At 41.9% G+C, this 22,033-nt stretch overlaps 1 protein-coding gene across 1 annotated transcript; it reads left to right on the top strand.

Annotated features, from left to right (window-relative positions):
* Positions 1–13,046: 13,046 nt before the first annotated feature.
* Positions 13,047–21,274, top strand: LOC123143671 (prolyl endopeptidase). The gene is made up of 12 exons (XM_044562626.1): positions 13,047–13,356; positions 13,433–13,652; positions 13,942–14,142; positions 14,262–14,332; positions 14,408–14,564; positions 15,242–15,835; positions 16,467–16,847; positions 16,962–17,037; positions 17,133–17,196; positions 19,399–19,534; positions 20,666–20,779; positions 20,869–21,274. Exons 1-12 carry the CDS (start codon positions 13,103–13,105, stop codon positions 20,932–20,934), a joined length of 2,334 nt encoding a protein of 777 aa, XP_044418561.1. The 5' UTR covers positions 13,047–13,102; the 3' UTR covers positions 20,935–21,274.
* The last annotated feature ends 759 nt before the right edge of the window (positions 21,275–22,033 follow it).

Genomic DNA, 22,033 nt, shown 5'->3' with positions numbered 1-22,033 from the left:
CAAGCGTGCGTAGAGTTGTATCGGTGGTCGATAGAACTTGAGGGAATATTTGTTCTGCCTTTAGCTCCTCGTTGGGTTCGACACTCTTACTTATCGAAAGAGGCTAGAATTGATCCCCTATACTTGTGGGTTATCAAGACCTTTTTCTGGCGCCATTGCCGGGGAGCAATAGCGTGGGGTGAATATTCTCGTGTGTGCTTGTTTGCTTTATCACTAAGTAATTTCTATTTGCTGTTCTAAGTTGTTCTCTATCTTTAGTTATGGATATGGAACACGAAATACCAAAAAAATTAGGTGTACTTGCTGCTCATGGAGATGGGGAACCTCCTAAAACCCTCGATGTTGGTTATGTGAAAGATATTATGTACTACTTTGATAATCCTGAGAAAACCCCATTAAACTATGTAATGGGAGTAACGTTGGATCAACGTGAATACTTTAGGGATTATCTCTTGACACAAAAAGGGAAACTATTATGGGATCAAATTCATATACTGAAGTGGTATGCTCGGCAAGTATGCCTGAGTTATGATTATACTTGTTGCTCTAGGATGAAGGCTCCACACCTTCCCTTCTCATGCAAATTTAATGATAATAAAACCTTAGCTTCTTATGCTAATGGTATATATGATTACTATGATGTGGAACAAATAGAAGAATTTGTTGCTTTTATGGGTGCTTATGAAATTGAGTCTATGTTTAAAGAGTTTGAAGATTTTGATGATGTTGTTTATAGACCTGAAAATTTAGCTATCCTCAAATATTGCTATGAGAATTATGAATACAATTCCGATATTAATGCACTTATTGAGAAATTCTCCGCTGTCCAAGAAGAGACTAATATTTTGCAGGAATCTATGGAAGAAGTTGATGAAACTGTGAGCTCATTGGATGAAAAAGATGAGGAGGAGAGCGAAGAACAAAAGGAGGAAGAGCGAATTGATCACCCATGCCCACCTTCTAATGAGAGTAACTCTTCAACTCATACATTGTTTAATTCCCCTTCGTGCTTTACCGAAGGATGATTGCTATGATGACTGTTATGATCCCTTTAATTATTTTGAAATATCCCTTTTTGATGATGCTTGCTATACTTGTGGCCAAGATGCCAATATGAATTATGCTTATGGAGATGAACTTGCTATTGTTCCTTATGTTAAACATGAAATTGTTGCTACTGCACCCACGCATGATAGTCCTATTATCTTTTTGAATTCTCCCAACTACACTATATCGGAGAAGTTTGTGCTTATTAAGGAGTATATTGATGGGTCACGTTTTACTACCACACATGATGATTTTGATAGATATAATATGCATGTTCTTGCTGCTCCTACTTGCAATTATTATGAGAGAGGAACTACATCTCCGCCTCTTTATGTTTCCAACACGATAGAATTGCAAGAAACTGCTTATACTATGCATTGGCCTTTACTTTGCGTGCATGAATTGTTCTTTTATGACATGCCGATGCATAGGAAGAGAGTTAGACTTCGTTGTTGCATGATATATGTTACTTTGTGCTCACTACTAAATCACAAATCATTGTTAATTAAAATTGGCTTTGATATACCATGGGATCCGGGTGGATCCATTACTTGAGCACTATATGCCTAGCTTAATGGCTTTAAAGAAAGCGCTGCCAGGGAGACAACTCGGAAGTTTTAGAGAGTCATTTATTTCTGTTGTGTGCTTTCATAAAGTTTAAAAACAAAAAAATAAAGAGGGGAACCCAAAACTTTTCAAAAAGGAAAGTGAAAGTGAGAGAGACAAGCATTGTTGAAGTGGGAGAGCTCCTTGAACTTTGTTCATGCTCACGGAAACTTTGCGAATCTTGATTACAGAAACTTTTCAACAAAAATAATTATCCTCTTGTACAGTTCCATTGTATTATAAAAATAATGTGCCAAGGTTTGCCTTTAGGATGTTTACAATGCTTGTTGGTTTGTACGGTGCAGGATAGAAACTTTGGCTCTAGTGTGCGATTTTTAGTTTTGTACTGGAACGTCAAACGGTTCTGATTCTTTTTGCAATGTCTTTATATACAAATTGTTTATTTTTCCTAATTTTGGCAGAATTTTTAAAGTATCAGAAGTATGGTGAATGCTCATATTTTTACAGACTGTTCTGTTTTAGACAGATTCTGTTTTTGATGCATAGTTTGCTTGTTTTGATGAAACTATCAATTTATATCAGTGGATTAAGCCATGGAAAAGCTATATTACAGTACACACAATGCAAAAACAAAATATGAATTGGTTTGCTACAGTACTTAGAGTAGTGATTTGCTTTATTATACTAACGGATCTTACCGAGTTTTCTGTTGAAGTTTTGTGTGGATAAAGTGTTCGATGATCGAGGAGGTCTCGATGTGAGAAGAAGGAAGAGAGGCAAGAGCTCAAGCTTGGGGATGCCCAAGGCACCCCAAGTAAATATTCAAAGAGACTCAAGCATCTAAGCTTGGGGATGCCCCGGAAGGCATCCCCTCTTTCTTCAACAAGTATCGATATGTTTTCGGATTCGTTTCGTTCATGCAATATGTGCAAATCTTGGAGCGTGTTTTGCATTTAGTTTTCACCTTTTCTTTTATGCACCATGCTGGTATGAGATATTCCTTGGTTTATTTATAGAATGCTCTATGCACTTCACTTATATTCTTTGAGTATGGCTTTATAGAATGCTTCATGTGCTTCACTTATATCATTTGAAGTTTGGATTGCCTGTTTCTCTTCACATAGAAAACCTCCATTTGTAGAATACTCTTTTGCTTCACTTATATTTGTTAGAGCGTGGGCATATATTTTGTAGAAAGAATTAAAAACTCTTGCTTCACTTATATCTATTTAGAGAGATGACAGGAACTGGTCATTCACATGGTTAGTCATAAAATCCTACATAAAACTTGTAGATCACTGAATATGATATGTTTGATTCCTTGCAATAGTTTTGCGATATAAATATGGTGATATTAGAGTCATGCTAGTGGGTAGTTGTGGATTGTAGAAATACTTGTGTTGAAGTTTGTGATTCCCGTAGCATGCACGTATATATGGTGAACCGTTATGTGATGAAGTCGGAGCATGATTTATTTATTGATTGTCTTCCTTATGAGTGGCGGCCGGGGAGGAGCGATGGTCTTTTCCTACCAATATATCCCCCTAGGAGCATGCGCGTAGTACTTTGTTTCGATGACTAATAGATTTTTGCAATAAGTATGTGAGTTCTTTATGACTAATGTTGAGTCCATGGATTATACGCACTCTCACCCTTCCATCATTGCTAGCCTCTTCGGTACCGTGCATTGCCCTTTCTCACCTCGAGAGTTGGTGCAAACTTCGCCGGTGCATCCAAACCCCGTGATACGATATGCTCTATCACACATAAGCCTCATTATATCTTCCTCAAAACAGCCACCATACCTACCTATCATGGCATTTCCATAGCCATTCCGAGATATATTGCCATGCAACTTCCATCATCATATACATGACTTGAGCATTCATTGTCATATTGCTTTGCATGATCGTAAGATAGCTAGCATGATGTTTTCATGGCTTGTCCATTTTTTGATATCTTTGCTATGCTAGATCATTGCACATCCTGGTACACTGCCAGAGGCATTCATATAGAGTCATATCTTTGTTCCAGATATCGAGTTGTAATATTGAGTTGTAAGTAAATAAAAGTGTGATGATCATCATTATTAGAACATTGTCCCATGTGAGGTTATCAAAATAAAAGAGGCCAAAGAAGCCCAAATAAAAAAAGAGGCCAAAGAAGCCCACCAAAAAAATAAAAAAAGAGAGAAAAAGAGAGAAGGGGCAATGTTACTATCCTTTTACCACACTTATGCTTCAGAGTAGCACCATGTTCTTCATATAGAGAGTCTCTTGAGTTATCACTTTCATATACTAGTGGGAATTTTCATTATAGAACTTGGCTTGTATATTCCGATGATGGGCTTCCTCAAATGCCCGAGGTCTTCATGAGCAAGCAAGTTGGATGCACACCCATTTAGTTTCTAGTTTGAGCTTTCATGCACTTATAGCTCTTAGTGCATCCGTTGCATGGCAATCCCTACTCCTCACATAGACATCAATTGATGGGCATCTCCATAGCCCGTTGATTAGCCGCGTCGATGTGAGACTTTCTCCCTTTTTGTCTTCTCCACACAACCTCCACCATCATATTCTATTCCACCTATAGTGCTATGTCCATGGCTCACGCTCATGTATTGCGTGAAAGTTGAAAAGGTTTGAGAACATCAAAAGTATGAAACAATTGCTTGGCTTGTCATCGGGGTTGTGCATGATTTGAATATTTTGTGTGGTGAAGATGGAGCATAGCCAGACCATATGATTTTGTAGGGATAACTTTCTTTGGCCATGTTGTTTTGAAAAGACATGATTGCTTTATTAGTAGGCTTGAAGTATTATTGTTTTTATGTCAAATGATAGACTATTGCTTTGAATCACTCGTGCCTCAATATTCATGCCATGATTAGACATATGATCAAGATTATGCTAGGTAGCATTCCACATCAAAAATTATCTTTTTTACCATTTACCTACTCGAGGACGAGCAGGAATTAAGCTTGGGGATGCCGATACGTCTCCGTCGTATTTATAATTTTTGATTGTTCCATGCCAATATTATTCAACTTTCATATACTTTTTGGCAAATTTTTATACTATTTTTGGGACTAACATATTGATCCAGTGCCCAGTGCCAGTTCCTGTTTGTTGCATGTTTTATGTTTCGCAGAAACCCCATATCAAACGGAATCCAAACGGGATAAAAACGGATGGAGAATATTTTTGGAATATTTGGAGAATTCCGGAAGAAGAATCAACACGAAACGGTGACCGAGGTGGCCATGAGGCAGGGGGCGCGCCCCTGACCCTCGTGGGCCACCCGTAAGGCGGTTGCTGCTCTTCTTTTGCCGCAAGAAAGCTAATTTTATGAGAAAAATCTGGGCGAAAGATTCAACCCGATCGGAGTTACGGATCTCCGGATATAAAAGAAATGGTGAAAGGGCAGCAGATGAGAACGCAGAAACAGAGAGAGACAGAGAGACAGATCCAATCTCGGAGGGGCTCTCGCCCCTCCCACGCCATGGGAGCCAAGGACCAGAGGGGAAACCCTTCTCCCATCTAGGGAGGAGGTCAAGGAAGAAGAAGAAGAAGGGGGGCCCTCTCCCCCTTGCTTCTGGTGGCGCCGGAGTGCCACCAGGGGCCATCATCATCACCGCAATCTTCACCAACAACTTCACCGCCATCATCACCAACTCTTCCCCCCTCTATGCAGCGGTGTAACCTCTCTCTTACCCGTTGTAATCTCTACTTGAACATGGTGCTCAACGCTATATATTATTTCCCAATGATGTATGGCTATCCTATGATGTTTGAGTAGATCCGTTTTGTCCTATGGGTTATTTGATGATCAAGATTGGTTTGAGTTGCATGTTTTATTATTAGTGCTGTCCTATGGTGCTCTCCGTGTCGCGCAAGCGTGAGGGATTCCCGCTGTAGGGTTTGCAATATGTTCATGATTTGCTTATGGTGGGTGGCGTGAGTGACAGAAGCACAGACCCGAGTAAGTAGGTTGTTTGCATATGGGATAAAGGGGACTTGATACTTTAATGCTATGGTTGGGTTTTACCTTAATGATCTTTAGTAGTTGCGGATGCTTGCTAGAGTTCCAATCATAAGTGCATATGATCCAAGTAGAGAAAGTATGTTAGCTTATGCCTCTCCCTCAAATAAAATTGCAATAATGATTACCAGTCTAGTTATCGATTGCTTAGGGACAAATAACTTTCTTGTAACAAAAAGCTCTTTACTAAAACTAATTTAGTTGTGTCTTTATCTAAACAGCCCCTAGTTTTATTTACGCTCTCTTTATATTCTTGCAAACCTATCCAACAACACCTACAAAGTACTTCTAGTTTTATACTTGTTCTAGGTAAAGCGAACGTCAAGCGTGCGTAGAGTTGTGTCGGTGGTCGATAGAACTTGAGGGAATATTTGTTCTGCCTTTAGCTCCTCGTTGGGTTCGACACTCTTACTTATCGAAAGAGGCTACAATTGATCCCTTATACTTGTGGGTTATCAACCATCACCAAGTTGCTAGAACTTCATGATGAACTATAATATGCAAGTGATAACGGAAACGATTCCCAAGCTCTTCGTGATGCTAAAATCGACGAAGGTAGAAACCAAGAAAAGCATCAAGTGTTGATGGTTGACAAGACCACTAGTTTTAAGAAAAGGGCAAAGGGAAGAAGGGGAACTTCAAAAAGAATGGCAAGCAAGTTGCTGCTCAAGTGAAGAAGCCCAAGTCTGGACCTAAGCCTGAGACTAAGTGCTTCTACTACAAAGGAACTGGTCACTGGAAGCGGAACTGCCCCAAGTATTTGGCGGATAAGAAAGATGGCAAAGTGAACAAAGGTATATTGGATATACATGTTATTGATGTGTACTTTACTAGTGTTTATAGCAACCCCTCGGCATTTGATACTGGTTCAGTTGCTAAGAGTAGTAACTCGAAAAGGGAGTTGCAGAATGAACAGAAATTAGTTAAGGGCGAGGTGACGATGTGTGTTGGAAGTAGTTCCAAGATTGATATGTTCATCATCGCACACTCCCTATACTTTCGGGATTAGTGTTGAACCTAAATAAGTGTTATTTGGTGTTTGCTTTGAGCATGAATATGATTTGATCATGTTTATTGCAATATGATTATTCATTTAAGTTAGAGAATAATTGTTGTTCTGTTTACATGAATAAAACCTTCTATGGTCATACACCCAATGAAAATGGTTTGTTGGATCTCGATCGTAGTGATACACATATTTATAATATTGAATCCAAAAGATGGAGAGTTGATAATGATAGTGCAACATATTTGTGGCATTGCCGTTTGGGTCATATTGGTGTAAAGCGCATGAAGAAACTCCATTCCGATGGACTTTTGGAATCACTTGATTATGAATCACTTGGTACTTGCGAACCATGCCTCATGGGCAAGATGACTAAAACTCCGTTCTCTGGAACAATGGAGCGAGCAACAGATTTGTTGGAAATCATACATACTGATGTATATGGTCCGATGAATATTGAGGCTCGCGGCGGGTATCGTTATTTTCTCACCTTCACAGATGATTTGAGCAGATATGGGTATATCTACTTGATGAAACATAAGTCTGAAACGTTTTGAAAAGTTCAAAGAATTTCGGAGTGAAGTGGAAAATCATCATAACAAGAAAATAAAGTTTCTACGATCTGATCGCAGAGACGAATATTTGAGTTATGAGTTTGGTCTTCAATTAAAACAATGTGAAATAGTTTCACAAACTCATGCCACCTGGAACACCACAGCATAATGGTGTGTCCGAACGTCATAACCGTACTTTATTAGATATGGTGCAATCTATGATGTCTATTACCGATTTAACACTATCGTTTTGGGGTTATGCATTAGAGACAGCTGCATTCATGTTAAATAGGGCACCATCTAAATCCGTTGAGACGACACCATATGAACTGTGGTTTGGCAATAAACCAAAGTTGTCGTTTCGTAAAGTTTGGGGTTGCGATGCTTATGTGAAAAAGTTTCATCCTGATAAGCTCAAACCCAAATCGGAGAAATGTGTCTTCATAGGATACCCAAAGGAGACAGTTGGGTACACCTTCTATCATAGATCCGAAGGCAAGACATTCCTTGCTAAGAATGGATCCTTTCTAGAGAAGGAGTTTCTCTCGAAAGAAGTGAGTGGGAGGAAAGTAGAACTTGATTAGGTAATTGTACCTGCTCCCTTATTGGAAAGTAGTTCATCACAGAAATCTGTTCCTGTGACTCCTACACCAATTAGTGAGGAAGCTAATGATGATGATCATGTAACTTCAGATCAAGTTACTACCGAACCTCGTAGGTCAACCAGAGTAAGATCCGCACCAGAGTGGTACGGTAATCCTATTCTGGAGGTCATGTTACTTGACCATGACGAATCTACGAACTATGAGGAAGCAATGATGAGCCCAAATTCTGCGAAAAGGTTTGAGGCCATGAAATCTGAGATGGGATCCATGTATGAGAACAAAGTATGGACTTTGGTTGACTTACCCGATGATCGGCAAGCCATAGAAAATAAATGGATCTTCAAGAGGAAGACGGACGCTGATAGTAGTGTTACTATCTACAAAGCTAGACTTGTCGAAAAAGGTTTTTGACAAAGTTCAAGGTGTTGACTACGATGAGATTTTCTCACTCGTATCGATGCTTAAAGTCTGTCTGAATCATGTTAGCAATTGCCGCATTTTATGAAATCTTGCAAATGGATAACAAAACTGCAATCCTTAACGGATTTATTAAAGAAGAGTTGTATATGATGCAACCGGAAGGTTTTGTCAATCCTAAAGGTGCTAACAAAATGTGCAAGCTCCAGCGATCCATCTGTGGACTGGTGCAAGCATCTCGGAATTGGAATATACACTTTGATGAGTTGATTAAAGCATATAGTTTTATACAGACTTGCGGTGAAGCCTGTATTTACAAGAAAGTGAGTGGGAGCACTACAACATTTCTGATAAGTATATGTGAATGACATATTATTGATTGGAAATAATGTAGAATTTTCTGGAAAGCATAAAGGAGTATTTGAAAGGAGTTTTTCAAAGAAAGACCTCGGTGAAGCTGCTTACATATTGAGCATCAATATCTATAGATAGATCAAGACGCTTGATAAGTTTTTTCAATGAGTACATACCTTGACAAGATTTTGAAGTAGTTCAAAATGGAACAGTCAAAGAAAGATTTATTGTACGTGTTGCAAGGTGTGAAATTGAGTAAGACTCAAAGCCCGACCACTGTAGAAGATATAAAGAGAATGAAAGTCATTCCCTATGCCTCAGCCATAGGTTCTATAAAGTATGCCATGCTGTGTACCAGATCTATTGTATACCCTACACTGAGTTTGGCAAGGGAATACAATAGTGATCTAGGAGTAGATCACTGGACATCGGTCAAAATTATCCTTAGTGGAATAAGGATATGTTTCTCGATTATGGAGGTGACAAAAGGTTCGTCGTAAAGAGTTACGTCGATGCAAGCTTTGACACCGATCTGGATGACTCTAAGTCTCGATCTAGATACATATTGAAAGTGGGAGCAATTTGCTAGAGTAGCTCCGTGCAGAGCATTGTTTACATAGAAATTTGCAAAATACACACGGATCTGAATATGGCAGACCCGTTGACTAAACTTCTCTCACAAGCAAAACATGATCACACCTTAGTACTCTTTGGTTGTTAATCACAGGGCGATGTGAACTATGATTACTGACTCTAGTAAACCCTTTGAGTGTTGGTCACATGGCGATGTGAACTATGGGTGTTAATCACATGGTGATGTGAACTATTGATGTTAAATCACATGGCGATGTGAACTAGATTATTGACTCTAGTGCAAGTGGGAGACTGAAGGAAATATGCCCTATAGGCAATAATAAAGTTATTATTATTTCCTTATTTCATGATAAATGTTTATTATTCATGCTAGAATTGTATTAACCGGAAACTTAGTACATGTGTGAATACATAGACAAATAGAGTGTCACTAGTATGCCTCTACTTGACTAGCTAGTTGAATCAAAGATGGTTAAGTTTCCTAGCCATAGACATGAGTTGTCATTTGATTAATGGGAGCACATCATTAGAGAATGATGTGATTGACTTGACCCATTCCGTTAGCTTAGCATTTGATCGTTTAGTATATTGCTATTGCTTTCTTCATGACTTATACATGTTCCTATGACTATGAGATTATGCAACTCCCGAATACCAGAGGAACACTTTGTGTGCTACCAAACGTCACAACGTAACTGGGTGATTATAAAGGTGCTCTACAGGTGTCTCCGACGGTACTTGTTGGGTTGGCATAGATCAAGATTAGGATTTTTCACTCTGATTATCGGAGAGGTATCTCTGGGCCCTATCGGTAATGCACATCACTATAAGCCTTGCAAGCAATGCAACTAATGAGTTAGTTGAGGGATGATGCATTACGGAACGAGTAAAGAGACTTGCCGGTAACGAGATTGAACTAGGTATTGAGATACCGACGATCGAATCTCGGGCAAGTAACATACCGATGACAAAGGGAACAACGTGTGTTGTTATGTGATTTGACCGATAAAGATCTTCGTAGAATATGTAGGAGCTAATATGAGCATCCAGGTTCCGCTATTGATTATTGACCGGAGACGAGTCTCGGTCATGTCTACATAGTTCTCGAACCCGTATGGACCGCACGCTTAACGTTCGGTGACGACCGGTAATATGAGTTTATTTTTTTTGATGTACCGAAGGTAGTTTGGAGTCCTGGATGAGATCGGGGACATGACGAGGAGTCTCGAAATGGTCGAGACGTAAAGATCGATATATTGGACGACTATATTCGGACTTCGGAAAGGTTCCGAGTGATTTGGGTATTTTTCGGAGTACCGGAGGAGTTACGGGAAATCGCCGGGGAGTATATGGGCCTTATTGGGCTTTAGGGTAAAGAGAGAGAGGAGGCTGCCCCCCCCAAGGCTTAGTCCGAATTGGACTAGGGGGAGGGGCGGCGCCCCCTCCTTCCTTCTCTTATCTTTTCCCTTTCCTTCTCTCCTACTCCTACTACTTGGAAGGGCTCCTAGTTCTACTAGGAAAAGGGGAATCCTACTCCCGGTGGGAGTAGGACTCCCCTAGGGCGCGCCATAGAGAGGGCCGACCCTCCCCCTCCTCCACTCCTTTATATACGGGGAGGGGGGCACCCCTTGGAGACACAACAATTGATCATTGATCTTTTAGCCGTGTGCGGTGCCCCCTCCACCATAATCCACCTCGGTCATATCGTAGCGGTGCTTAGGCGAAGCCCTGCATCGGTAGCATCATCATCACCGTCATCACGCCGTCGTGCTGACGAAACTCTTCCTGGAAGCTCTGCTGGATCGGAGTTCGAGACGTCATCGAGCTGAACGTGTGCTGAACTCGGAGGTGCCGTACGTTCGGTACTTGGATCGGTCGGATCGTGAAGACGTACGACTACATCAACCGCGTTGTTCTAACGCTTCCACTTTCGGTCTACGAGGGTATGTGGACAACACTCTCCCCTCTCGTTGCTATACATCACCATGGTCTTGCGTGTGCGTAGGAAATTTTTGAAATTACTACGTTCCGCAACAGTGGTATCAAAGCCAGGTTTATGCGTAGATGTTTTATGCACGAGTAGAACACAAGTAAGTTGTGTGCGATACAAGTCATACTGCTTACCGGCATGTCATACTTTGGTTTCAGCGGTATTGTTGGATGAAGCGGCCCGGACCGACATTACACGTACGCTTACACGAGACTGGTTCTACCGACGTGCTTTGCACACAGGTGGCTGGCGGGTGTCAGTTTCTCCAACTTTAGTTGAACCGAGTGTGGCTACGCCCGGTCATTGAGAAGGTTAAAACATCACTAACTTGACGAATATGTAGAATATGTAGGAGCCAAATTGAGCATCCAGGTTCCGCTATTGGTTATTGTCCGGAGATGTGTCTCGGTGATGTCTACATAGTTCTCGAACCCGTAGGGTCCGCACGCTTAACGTTCGATGACGATTTGTATTATGAGTTATGTGATTTGATGTACCGAAGGAAATACTGCGTTCCCCAACAATACACACGTTGTATCTGATACTTAAATAATTTTTGCGGTAGGACATGCGTCCCTACCGCCAAGGGCCTTGGCGGTTGGCTGTTATACCCTACCGCCAAGGGCCTTGGCGGTTGGCTGTTATACCCTACCGCCATCGACTCTGGCGGTAGAAAAATGGTTAGATTCTGAAATACTTTCGGATGAGGGTCAGATCAGGCTAAACTTTAGCAAAAGGATTAAAACACCAAAATCGGTCCACGACCGCTGGTGCACAGAGCCGCCTACAGCCCGCACACTGCCGAAAAGAAGTCTCACTCCCGCGCCTGTTCAGAATAGAGTCTTGTAAAACAGAGAAAAGCAAAAAAGTAGAGGAACGTGATTAGCAGCTAGTGGCAAAACAGAGGAATAAAAACAATGGAAAGAAATGAAGGTCGCATGTTTGATTATGCATGAGAACTTTTCCAGTGAGAGATATTTTCTAGAATATTTTATTTGGCTTAAGGCCCCACACAACACACAAACTTCATTGTTTATGTACTGGAATCGTCTTGCACCTGTACAGATCTACTGCCAACGCAGTAGCATGCCTCGGGCATCCGCCCGAATAAGAGGTTTGGCTAGATTTTTCTGTTCCCGTGAAAAGCATAGGAATGCAAGCCTTTCCAGAGGAACTCGTGAAGCTATTCCTCTGAGTCGAACGACCCGGTGGTAATTTTCCCCAAAGAAACGTAGACATGTACGATTCCTCCAAAATTCATAGGAAGCGAACGGGCCCTTAAACGGGGTGGCCAAGTCGAACGATAGCTAGGTCTCCCCCTGTGCGAAACCTCGATAGTATGACACTACGTGCGTCCAATAAAGAAATTCTAGAGAAAATGGGATGGATTGATTAAAGAGTGGGAACTCTCTACTAAAGCCCATTCCACCATCACGCTACGAAATCAAGGCCTAGTTCTTTTGCCAGAATCTGGGGATTCTTCCAGAATCCGACACCTATCCAGCTTCTCCCAGAATCTTTGAGCCTCATTTATTTTACAATCCGTGTCGGATTCTGAAAGAATCCTCGGATTTTGGCAAAAGAACTGGGCCCAAGTGTTAGGCACCTCCTCGTCGTAGATGGAGGCCGACGCGACAGTCCACGTGCTTTCTTTCCACGAATTGTATCCTTGTTTCTGTTTATTATCTCTTCCAGCTCCAACCGATTTCCCTGGGAGTGCCCGTTCCAACTGGAACCTCAATCTCTTTTCAATTGACGCCCGGCTCTGACTCCCCGAGTCAATCACGATATTGACCACCAATCCGCGACCCCCACGGCCCACACGTCATCGACCCACACGCTCGTGGCCAACAAACCTCCTCCGTCCCGGTCGGCGGTGCGTGTGGCCGCACCCAGCACGCCAGCCACGGCAGTTCGCAGTTTAACAATGCTTCTACTTAAATCCCTCCGCCCCCTCCGCCGCCTGCTCTCTCCGCCACAACGCCGTCCCTCCACTTCGAAATCCTCCTCCCACCTCTCGCTCCCCTCCCGCCGCTCACTCCACCTCCCGCGCGCCGCCGCCGCCGCCGCCATGGGTTCCGTCGCCGGGGACGCCGTGCGCCTCGCCTACCCGCCCGTCCGCCGCGACGAGTCCGTCGTCGACAGCTACCACGGCGCCCAGATCCCCGACCCCTACCGCTGGTAAGACTGACCCGCGCCCCGCTTCGCGGTTTTCTCAATCGATGATTGGTTGACTGACTGCGCTTCGCGGTCGCAGGCTGGAGGACCCGGACTCGGAGGAGACCAAGGAGTTCGTGGCGGCCCAGGCGGAGCTGGCCGAGTCGGTGCTCGCCGGCTGCGCCGACAGGGAGGGCCTGCGCCGCGAGGTCACGCGCCTCTTCGACCACCCGCGCCACGCCGCGCCCTTCCGCCGCGGCGACAAGTACTTCCACTTCCACAACTCCGGCCTCCAGGCCCAGAGCGTCCTCTACGTGCAGGTGCGCCTGCCCACCACACGCCCAGATCGAGCTCTGCATCGATAATGGAATTAAATATGATGCATCTACATGCTTCCCTGTCACTCCCGTGCCCCTGATTGGTGATGGGATGATCTGGTGTCACGTGCAACCTCCCGACTAAGGAATATTTCCACGCGATTATATATCTGCTTATTATTGTTTCTGATTAGTTTCACCACTGCCGTGTCTATGTTCAAATCGTGTTGCTCCGGTACGCTCTTGATGAGCTCGTACACTAGTTTGACCGTGCTTTGCCGTGACAATGCAGGATGATTTGGAAGCAGAGGCGGAGGTCCTCTTGGATCCAAACACTCTAAGCAAGGATGGAACTGTTGCTCTTTCAACATATTCTATTAGCGAGGATGGCAAGTACATCGCTTACGGGCTAAGTGAAAGTGGCAGCGACTGGATCACTATTCGCGTTATGCACATTGCAGACAGGCAGGATATGCCTGACAAATTGTCCTGGGTAAGTAGTTGCAACTCGTCACTGCACCTTAGTAAAATTGTTTCTGTCCAAACTGTACTGCTTAGTGCTTACCTTTGCTTCTTTTAATAAAATCCTACATGTGGGTATCGACGATGCAGGTGAAGTTCTCTTCTATAAGCTGGACCCATGACGGGAAAGGGTTTTTCTATGGCCGATATCCTGCACCTGGGTAGGTCTACAAACTTCCTATTTTTTTATTATACTGTAGTACCCACTGCTTAATTCTTGTCATTCCTTTTGTTAGAGTGGAAATGGATGCTGGAACCGAGACAAATATCAATCTTAATCATCAGATATATTACCATATCTTGGGGTCTGATCAGTCAGAGGATATACTATGCTGGAAAGATCCTGAAAACCCCAAACATTCCCTTGGTGCATCGGTCACTGAAGATGGAAAGGTATTTCCCTTCCCTCTCTTAGACCATATCTGGTTCTTCAATTTCTTTTCAGTGTGTCTATGTCATGGTTGTCAAAATCTCCATTCGATTAACGACCCTAAAAGATTTTAGTAACTAACAAATTATTCCATACCATATGCCCTTTTATATAGTTACAATAAAGATTCACCTTTTGTTCCTTCAATTATTACTATTATTTGCACAAATGGCATGTATCTTCATTTAGTTTTAAAAATATATATTTTTGAATGTATGATTTAAAATTCATATATTACTATTATTTGCACAGATAACATGTATCTTCATTTAATTTTTAAAATAATATCTTCGAATGTATTATTTAAAACATATCACTAAACATTTGGGCAGCACCAAATATAATAGATTTTCATACTAATTCCTTAATGATTTAATCACATTTGGCCAGCACCAAATATAATAAATCTAGCAATAGCGAAGGACTAAAATTGCAAGAATACAGTGCCTAAAACAGCACACTAGTATTTTAATGAGGGTGTAATCTGCATGCTTTTTAAGTAGTTTCCATATGTTCTGCTAATCACAAAAGGCAGAGGGACTATGGACTTATACCTTCAACTATTTAATTAGTGAAATGTCTTGGAAGCTATATATTTCCTAGAGAAGATAGTTATCTTAACCTTATGTTTTGTTGGCAGTACATCATACTGGGTACCTATGATGGTTGTGATCCTGTCAACAAGCTATACTATTGTGAAATTTCTTCACTTCCTCATGGATTAGAGGGTTTCAGAGAGACAAAGGAGATGCTTCCATTTGTCAAGCTTATAGACAACTTTGATGCTCAATATCAAGTTGTGGCAAACGATGGTGATGAATTTACATTCCTGACCAATAAAAATGCTCCAAAGAATAAGCTGGTAAGGGTAAATATAAAAAAGCCAGAGGTGTGGACTGATGTTCTTTCTGAGCATGAAAGAGATGTGCTCGAGTCAGCTGACGCGGTTAATGGAAACCAGTTGGTGGTGTGTTACATGTCAGATGTTAAGCACACTCTGCAGATAAGAGACCTTATAACTGGAAATTTGCTTCATCAGTTGCCTCTAGAGATTGGTTCTGTTTCAGAGATCTCCTGTAGACGGGAAGACAAGGAAGTTTTTATTGGCTTCACGAGCTTTCTTTCTCCGGGTATTATTTATAGGTGTAACTTAGCATCTACAATCCCTGAAATGAAGACCTTCCGAGAAATTTCAGTTCCTGGGTTCGATCGCACAAGCTTTGAAGTTAAGCAGGTATGTCATGCATCCTCTAATTTTTAAACATTTAATATAGGATAATAGCTAACTAAGATCACCGATCTAAGTAGATGGCAATTACAAGTTCTATTCAAGTATTTAAACATAAAAAACTGAGGATTTTTTTGAGTTTTAACAAATTGATCACCAACTCAAATCCAATATTTTTGTTGAGTTTTAAAAAAGATTTGGCCGTTCTCGCAAGTTACGTTGTCTTGAGTAAAATCTATTTTTAAAAGTATCGACAGGGCAAACTCGATTGGATTTCCTTCGGGTGATGTTACTGATTCTTGTTGTTTTCTGGCACAGCTGGTTTTTATCTAGTTCTATTTTGTCATTTTCTCAAGGCAAAAGTTTCCCCCGTTTTGTGAACGTACATGATCCATGCAAAAAGCATAAGAGCACTGCAATCGCAGAGCTAAACCGAAACTCCCACCAGTCACCGGGAATTTCTGTTTGTCAAACTGGTTCATCGATCCAGGCCCAGCGGAGTGACAACTTCAGTTTTTGTTAGAGATCTCTCTCTTCTAAATATTTTTAAGCCTGTAGCCTCTTTTTTGGCCTGCCCTGAAATCTTACCGCTTTACTATTATTACTGTTTTAGTTTTGCTAACTATTGATTTTTCAGATTTTTGTCCCTAGTAAGGATGGAACCAAGATTCCCATGTTCATAATGTCGAAGAAAGATATCGAACTCGATGGATCACATCCAACTTTGCTATATGGTTATGGTGGATTCAACATAAGCATTACCCCTTCTTTCAGTGTTAGTCGTCTTGTCCTATGCAAGAACATGGGTTCTGTTGTCTGCATTGCGAACATCCGGGGTGGTGGAGAATATGGTGAGGAGTGGCACAAAGCTGGAGCACTTGCAAAGAAACAGAATTGTTTTGATGACTTCATTGCTTGTGCGGAACAACTTATTTCTTCTGGTTACACAAGTAACAAGAAAATATGTATTGAAGGTGGAAGCAATGGTGGTCTTCTAATTGCTGCTTGTATTAACCAGGTTAGAGTAAATCCTCATTTTATTACAAAGCTACATGAGCTTTCAAGTTTATCTTATGTTAATATCAGAATACAATATTTGGCATGCATATCTTTAACCTGCACTGTGTTGCAGCGGCCTGACCTTTTTGGGTGTGCCCTGGCTCATGTTGGTGTCATGGATATGCTTCGGTTTCACAAGTTCACAATCGGTATTTTCTAGTTCTGTTGTGGACTTGGTGATTAGCTGTACTTTACCTCTATTTATTTATACAGCTTATCAATAGATGCTTGATGTTTTCTGTAGGTCATGCCTGGACTACAGATTATGGTTGTTCAGACAAGGAAGAAGAATTCGGCTGGCTTATCAAGTATGGGAATTTCTGTTGTTTCCAGATACCTGTTTGTCACTATTAGTTTAGACATTATATAGTCATTACCGCATTGGTTGTGGGGTCATCTACAATATTGCCATGCCACATTAGTATTGATCTTTTGGCAGTGGTGGAGCTTGGGCCCCCCCTAAGTAAAGAGGAGGTGGTGCGGAGCACCTAATTAATTACTATGTAATTAGACACTCATGCTGGGAGCTAACTTTAGCAAAATAGCTCATGTGCCAATACTAACATTGGGTTGAATGTTTGGCCTCGCTCTCTTCCCCTTGGTTAAAGAAATCAGAAAATAAATAAATCTCGCACACGTGCCCAAATGCATGTCATTTTCTGTTACAAGAGTGCCCGGATGACACAGATCCTACAACTTATTAGGCTAAATATAGGTATCGGATCGGGCCGATTACTCTGACTTCTACACGGGGACGCATCATCGTACTCCAAAACCTGTATCTACCTGTCATCCTGGGTTCTAAGTTGTAACTGGCTAGGGATTTACTAGTAAACTGGTTCGGGCTTTATGTTAACTTTGTCGTGCTGACTATATGAGGCGGCGCACGGATCGGTCGATCGATACGCAAAAACGAGACGCTCAATCCTAGCAACCTTGAGAGCTCCTTTGAATACCTTATGATGGTGTTATGGCCCAGGGGTGCCTCTCCTTGCTGGTTACCGGCCTGAGGACCCCTAGGTTGGTTCTGCTCTGGGCCGTCAGTCCGGCCCATGTGCCTCATAGGAGAAGAGTTTTGAAGCCTTGCCGTTCAATGCAAGGAAGCCGGAGCAGTCCACCACTGGACTCCCCCTCACGGACTTAGCCGACTAGGTTGTGTAACCCTAGGGGTCGCAGTATGTTATATAAGCCGGGCCGAGCTAGTTGATGGATCATATAATCCTTTGGTTTTACCTGTACTTTGTACACCCAATCGCAATATACACAGAGCAGGAGTACCTCTATCATAGGGCCTGAACCTGGGTAAAGTCGTCTCATGTTTCCCCTCCGACCTAATCACCATGTTGGGGTACCCTACCGAGGGATCTGCCGGAATCATCTCCGACAGTGGTGGCCCATTTAGATCTAGCATGGTGAACGCAGAGGTTTGATGGGATCGCTGAAATCTCCGACAGTGGTGGCCCATTCAGATCTTGCGTGGTGAACGCAGAGGTTTGATGGGATTGCTGAATCAGTGGTGGCCCATTCAGATCTTACGTGGTGATGATTCAGCAATCCCATCAAACCTCTGCGTTCACCACGCAAGATCTGAATGGGCCACCATTGTCGGAGATGATTCCGGCAGATCCCTTGGTAGGGTATCCCGGTGGTGATTAGGTCGGAGGAGAAACATGAGACGATTTTACCCAGGTTCGGACCGTCCGATAGAGGTAAACCCAACTCTTCCTCCGTGTATATTGCGATTGGGGTGTACAAAGTACAGTAAAATTGAAGGATTGTATGATGATCTATTGACTAGCTCGGCCCCGGCTTATATAACATACCGGGGCCCCTAGGGTTACACAACCTAGTCGGATACATCGGTGGAGGGGAGTCCTCCATGGCTCTGGCTTCCTTGCCTTGAACGGCAAGGTTTCCAGAGTCTTATCCTATGTGGCACAGGGCGGAACCGACCTAGGGGGCCTTGGGCTGGTAACCAGCAAGGCGAGGCACCCCTAGGCCGTAACACCATCAAAACCTTTCATGCTTTTTAAGTAGGAGAGATTTGATGGAATCAGACCACACTTGCTCCCATTAGATAGGGGAAAATATGCTAAGATTAATTGAATATTACTTGAAAATAATTATTGCATAGGTTCTCACACCAGGTTTTGATAGAGTATAGGAATATATCTAAAAATAAATAAACCTAACCAACAATAGAACTATCCCTCCAATTTCCGATTAATGGTACAGCTCACCTCACATGAACAGCGGTGCATGATCCCTACAGTACAACACGATCAGCAAAAAGCCGTCTTTAGGACCAGACAGTAAAAGCGGACTTGCTCATTACTTGGAGATATAATTAGGGAGTGGCTTGCTATTGCTCTGGTGGTTGATCTAATTGTTTTGTTTCCTAAGTGTTCAATTCATATTTGTTTCATCATTCTTGCATTTGCTCTAGTAAATTATTCTTGACGTTTTTTTTGGCGTACTCATGTGTTGTACTACTGGTGGGCATTTACTAGATATTCTCCCCTTCATAACGTGAAGAGACCTTGGGAGCAAAGCTTTGGTGATAATTGTCAGTATCCAGCAACCATGCTGTTGACAGCTGATCATGATGACCGTGTTGTGCCATTGCACTCGCTGAAGTTGTTGGCTGTAAGTAGAATTCTGTGTCTGTTTCTCCTTCCATCTAATGGAATCCTCCATTACCACTTAGTATTCTATTCGATATGAAAATTGATGGCATAGATATGATATAGTTTAACTTATATCATGTGAATGTGGAAAATATTGTATTTACCTCTTTGATTTTACACTCTTGTTGTTTGTCACAGGGGCAGTTATGTTTTATTTTAGTTTATTCTGTCCTGTAGTCTGAACTCCATTATTGTTCATTATTCAAATACCTCAACATAATAATTCACTGGGTAAACATAACCACATGATGAAAAGCCAAACACAGCTATCAATAGATATCTCTTTCTTACTTCATACTGTAAAACAATGTCTTAATCCATGCAAAAGTGGAAACTTTAAGCTTTATAAGACCTTTTCAGTTGTCCAGGGATCAAGTTGTTGGTCACATGAGTATCACTGAGTTTGTTGGATAAGTTAACAACTTTGTGATTTGATAAACTGCACAAACATAAACATCATATAGACTCTTTTCCTAAATATATATTTTCAGAAAGTACCTGAATGGTATTCAAGTAAAGGCTGACTTTTTAATGAACAAGTAGCAACTTCTCCTGGTTCTCTTTTTGTATTCGATCTTGCATCTCTACTTCGACTCGTTTTCTGATAGTTTTGGGTGCTCTTAATAGGATCTTTGGGTGTTCTGTACTTTTGACTCGTAGAGGTTAGGTTACCATCATATTTTGAAGAAATGTAGATTGTCTTTTGGTTGTATTGTTGTTCTGCAGTTTAATGATAATTGTTTTTCAGTGCAAAATGCAAATGAAGACAATTTATTGTGGTTCTTATTTGTCATTTACAGTACAAATCAGTTTTACAACCATGTAATTTGTAGTGTGTCAGTGAGAAATTTGGTGTGTTGTCACATGGAACTAGACTGTCAAGCAATATGCAGGTGCTACTGTTGCTGAAACCATGATCAGACCCTAACTATAAGTTCTTGTAATTACAAACCTTCATCTGTATGCGTTGCTGTTTGATGGCGGATGTTGCAAACTATCTTGAATATCTAAGCATTATCTGATGATTAGCTAGTGTGTTTCCTTGGGTGTTTACTGTTCTTACACCTTTTGCTTTGCTTGCTATTCACAGACAATGCAGCATGTCTTGTGCACTAGCATTGAGAACAGCCCGCAGACCAACCCAATAATTGGTCGCATTGACCGCAAGTCAGGGCATGGAGCTGGCAGGCCGACTAAAAAATTGGTTTGTGCAAAACCGCTTCTCATATCCTAGAGTTATGTTTTAGTTTCACTTATTCACTTATTTATTGCATGCCTTGGGTTCAATTTCAGATTGATGAGGCCGCGGACCGTTACAGTTTTATGTCGAAGATGTTGGGCGCTACATGGACTGACTAGTTCAATTCTGTCCTGGAGGTGCTGTGTGCTGAGCACACAAGACGGTGAAAGGTGTAATCCTGGAGGGGAAAGATTGCTATCGCTTCAGCTGCTGAACAGTTTTTGAGTTCAAGTACTACAATTCTTTGAAGCTTACAACACTTACAATGTTTGTGTTGTGCAAGAGCCTATATATTCTTCCATATGTGAAAGGGGTGTGTGTTTCTGCTTAGAAAAATGCTGTTGAAAACTTGAAATGGACCAATGAAGCTGTCTGGCTGGAACGATTTAGTCAGGACGCTCAGCCTGTCCCTCGGGGCTCAGGGTATGCTTGATAGATTTATTTAAAGTATTTTCTTGATTTCTTTGCATATCATACCATTTTATTTTCATGTGTATTTGTCGCATCGTTGAAGGTGGCAATCGGTTAGGGTTTCATCGACCCATATAGTAATCCTGGCATGGACATCCTGGCCTGGTGTCTTGGGCTGTGGCCGGGCTTGGGCTTCACTTTTCTGCCTGAAGTCTAGTCCAATAATAGTTATTTTTTGTATTTTTAAAAATAGGTTTAATTCTTTTTGCAGGCAAATCTTTTACTCATCTGTTTGACCGTCAACTAATTCCAGGCGTAGGGAGTATTATTTTGCCCTTGAAATCATTCAACTACTTTTTCTAGAAAACGTGCTATTTTCTGGGCCATGGATTGGATCTGGTTGGCTTGGGATTGGACTTGGTTTTTCTAGCTGGGCTTTTGCAAGCCTAGAGTATGCTCATGTCTAAAGAAAAAGGTCTACAATATTTTCTTTTTGAGGAACCGGCAAGAGCACTGCCTTTTTTTATAGAAGGAAAACAGAAGCGCAATCTACAGGGGGGCGCACGTTTTTAGGGAACATGGCAAAAACCAAAAAAATGGCCCATATGCATGAACCATGTAAAACCTACCACATACTCAGCTTATGCCGACAGATGGAAAGGCCCCAACGAAAGCCATATCCCGTTGCTTAATGGCCTTGAAAGCTAGTAGAGCAACCTCGCGATGAGTCATGCGTTCTCCTGTGAAAATGCGTTTGTTCCTCTCTTTCCAGATAGCCCAAATTGTGTAGATGATCCTACTTCTTCT

Source organism: Triticum aestivum, chromosome 6D (genome assembly GCF_018294505.1).
Source record: "Triticum aestivum cultivar Chinese Spring chromosome 6D, IWGSC CS RefSeq v2.1, whole genome shotgun sequence".
Classification (NCBI taxonomy): Eukaryota; Viridiplantae; Streptophyta; class Magnoliopsida; order Poales; family Poaceae; genus Triticum; species Triticum aestivum.
The sequence above is the reverse complement of the archived record's forward strand: the minus strand, read 5'-3'. Positions and strand labels throughout refer to the sequence as shown.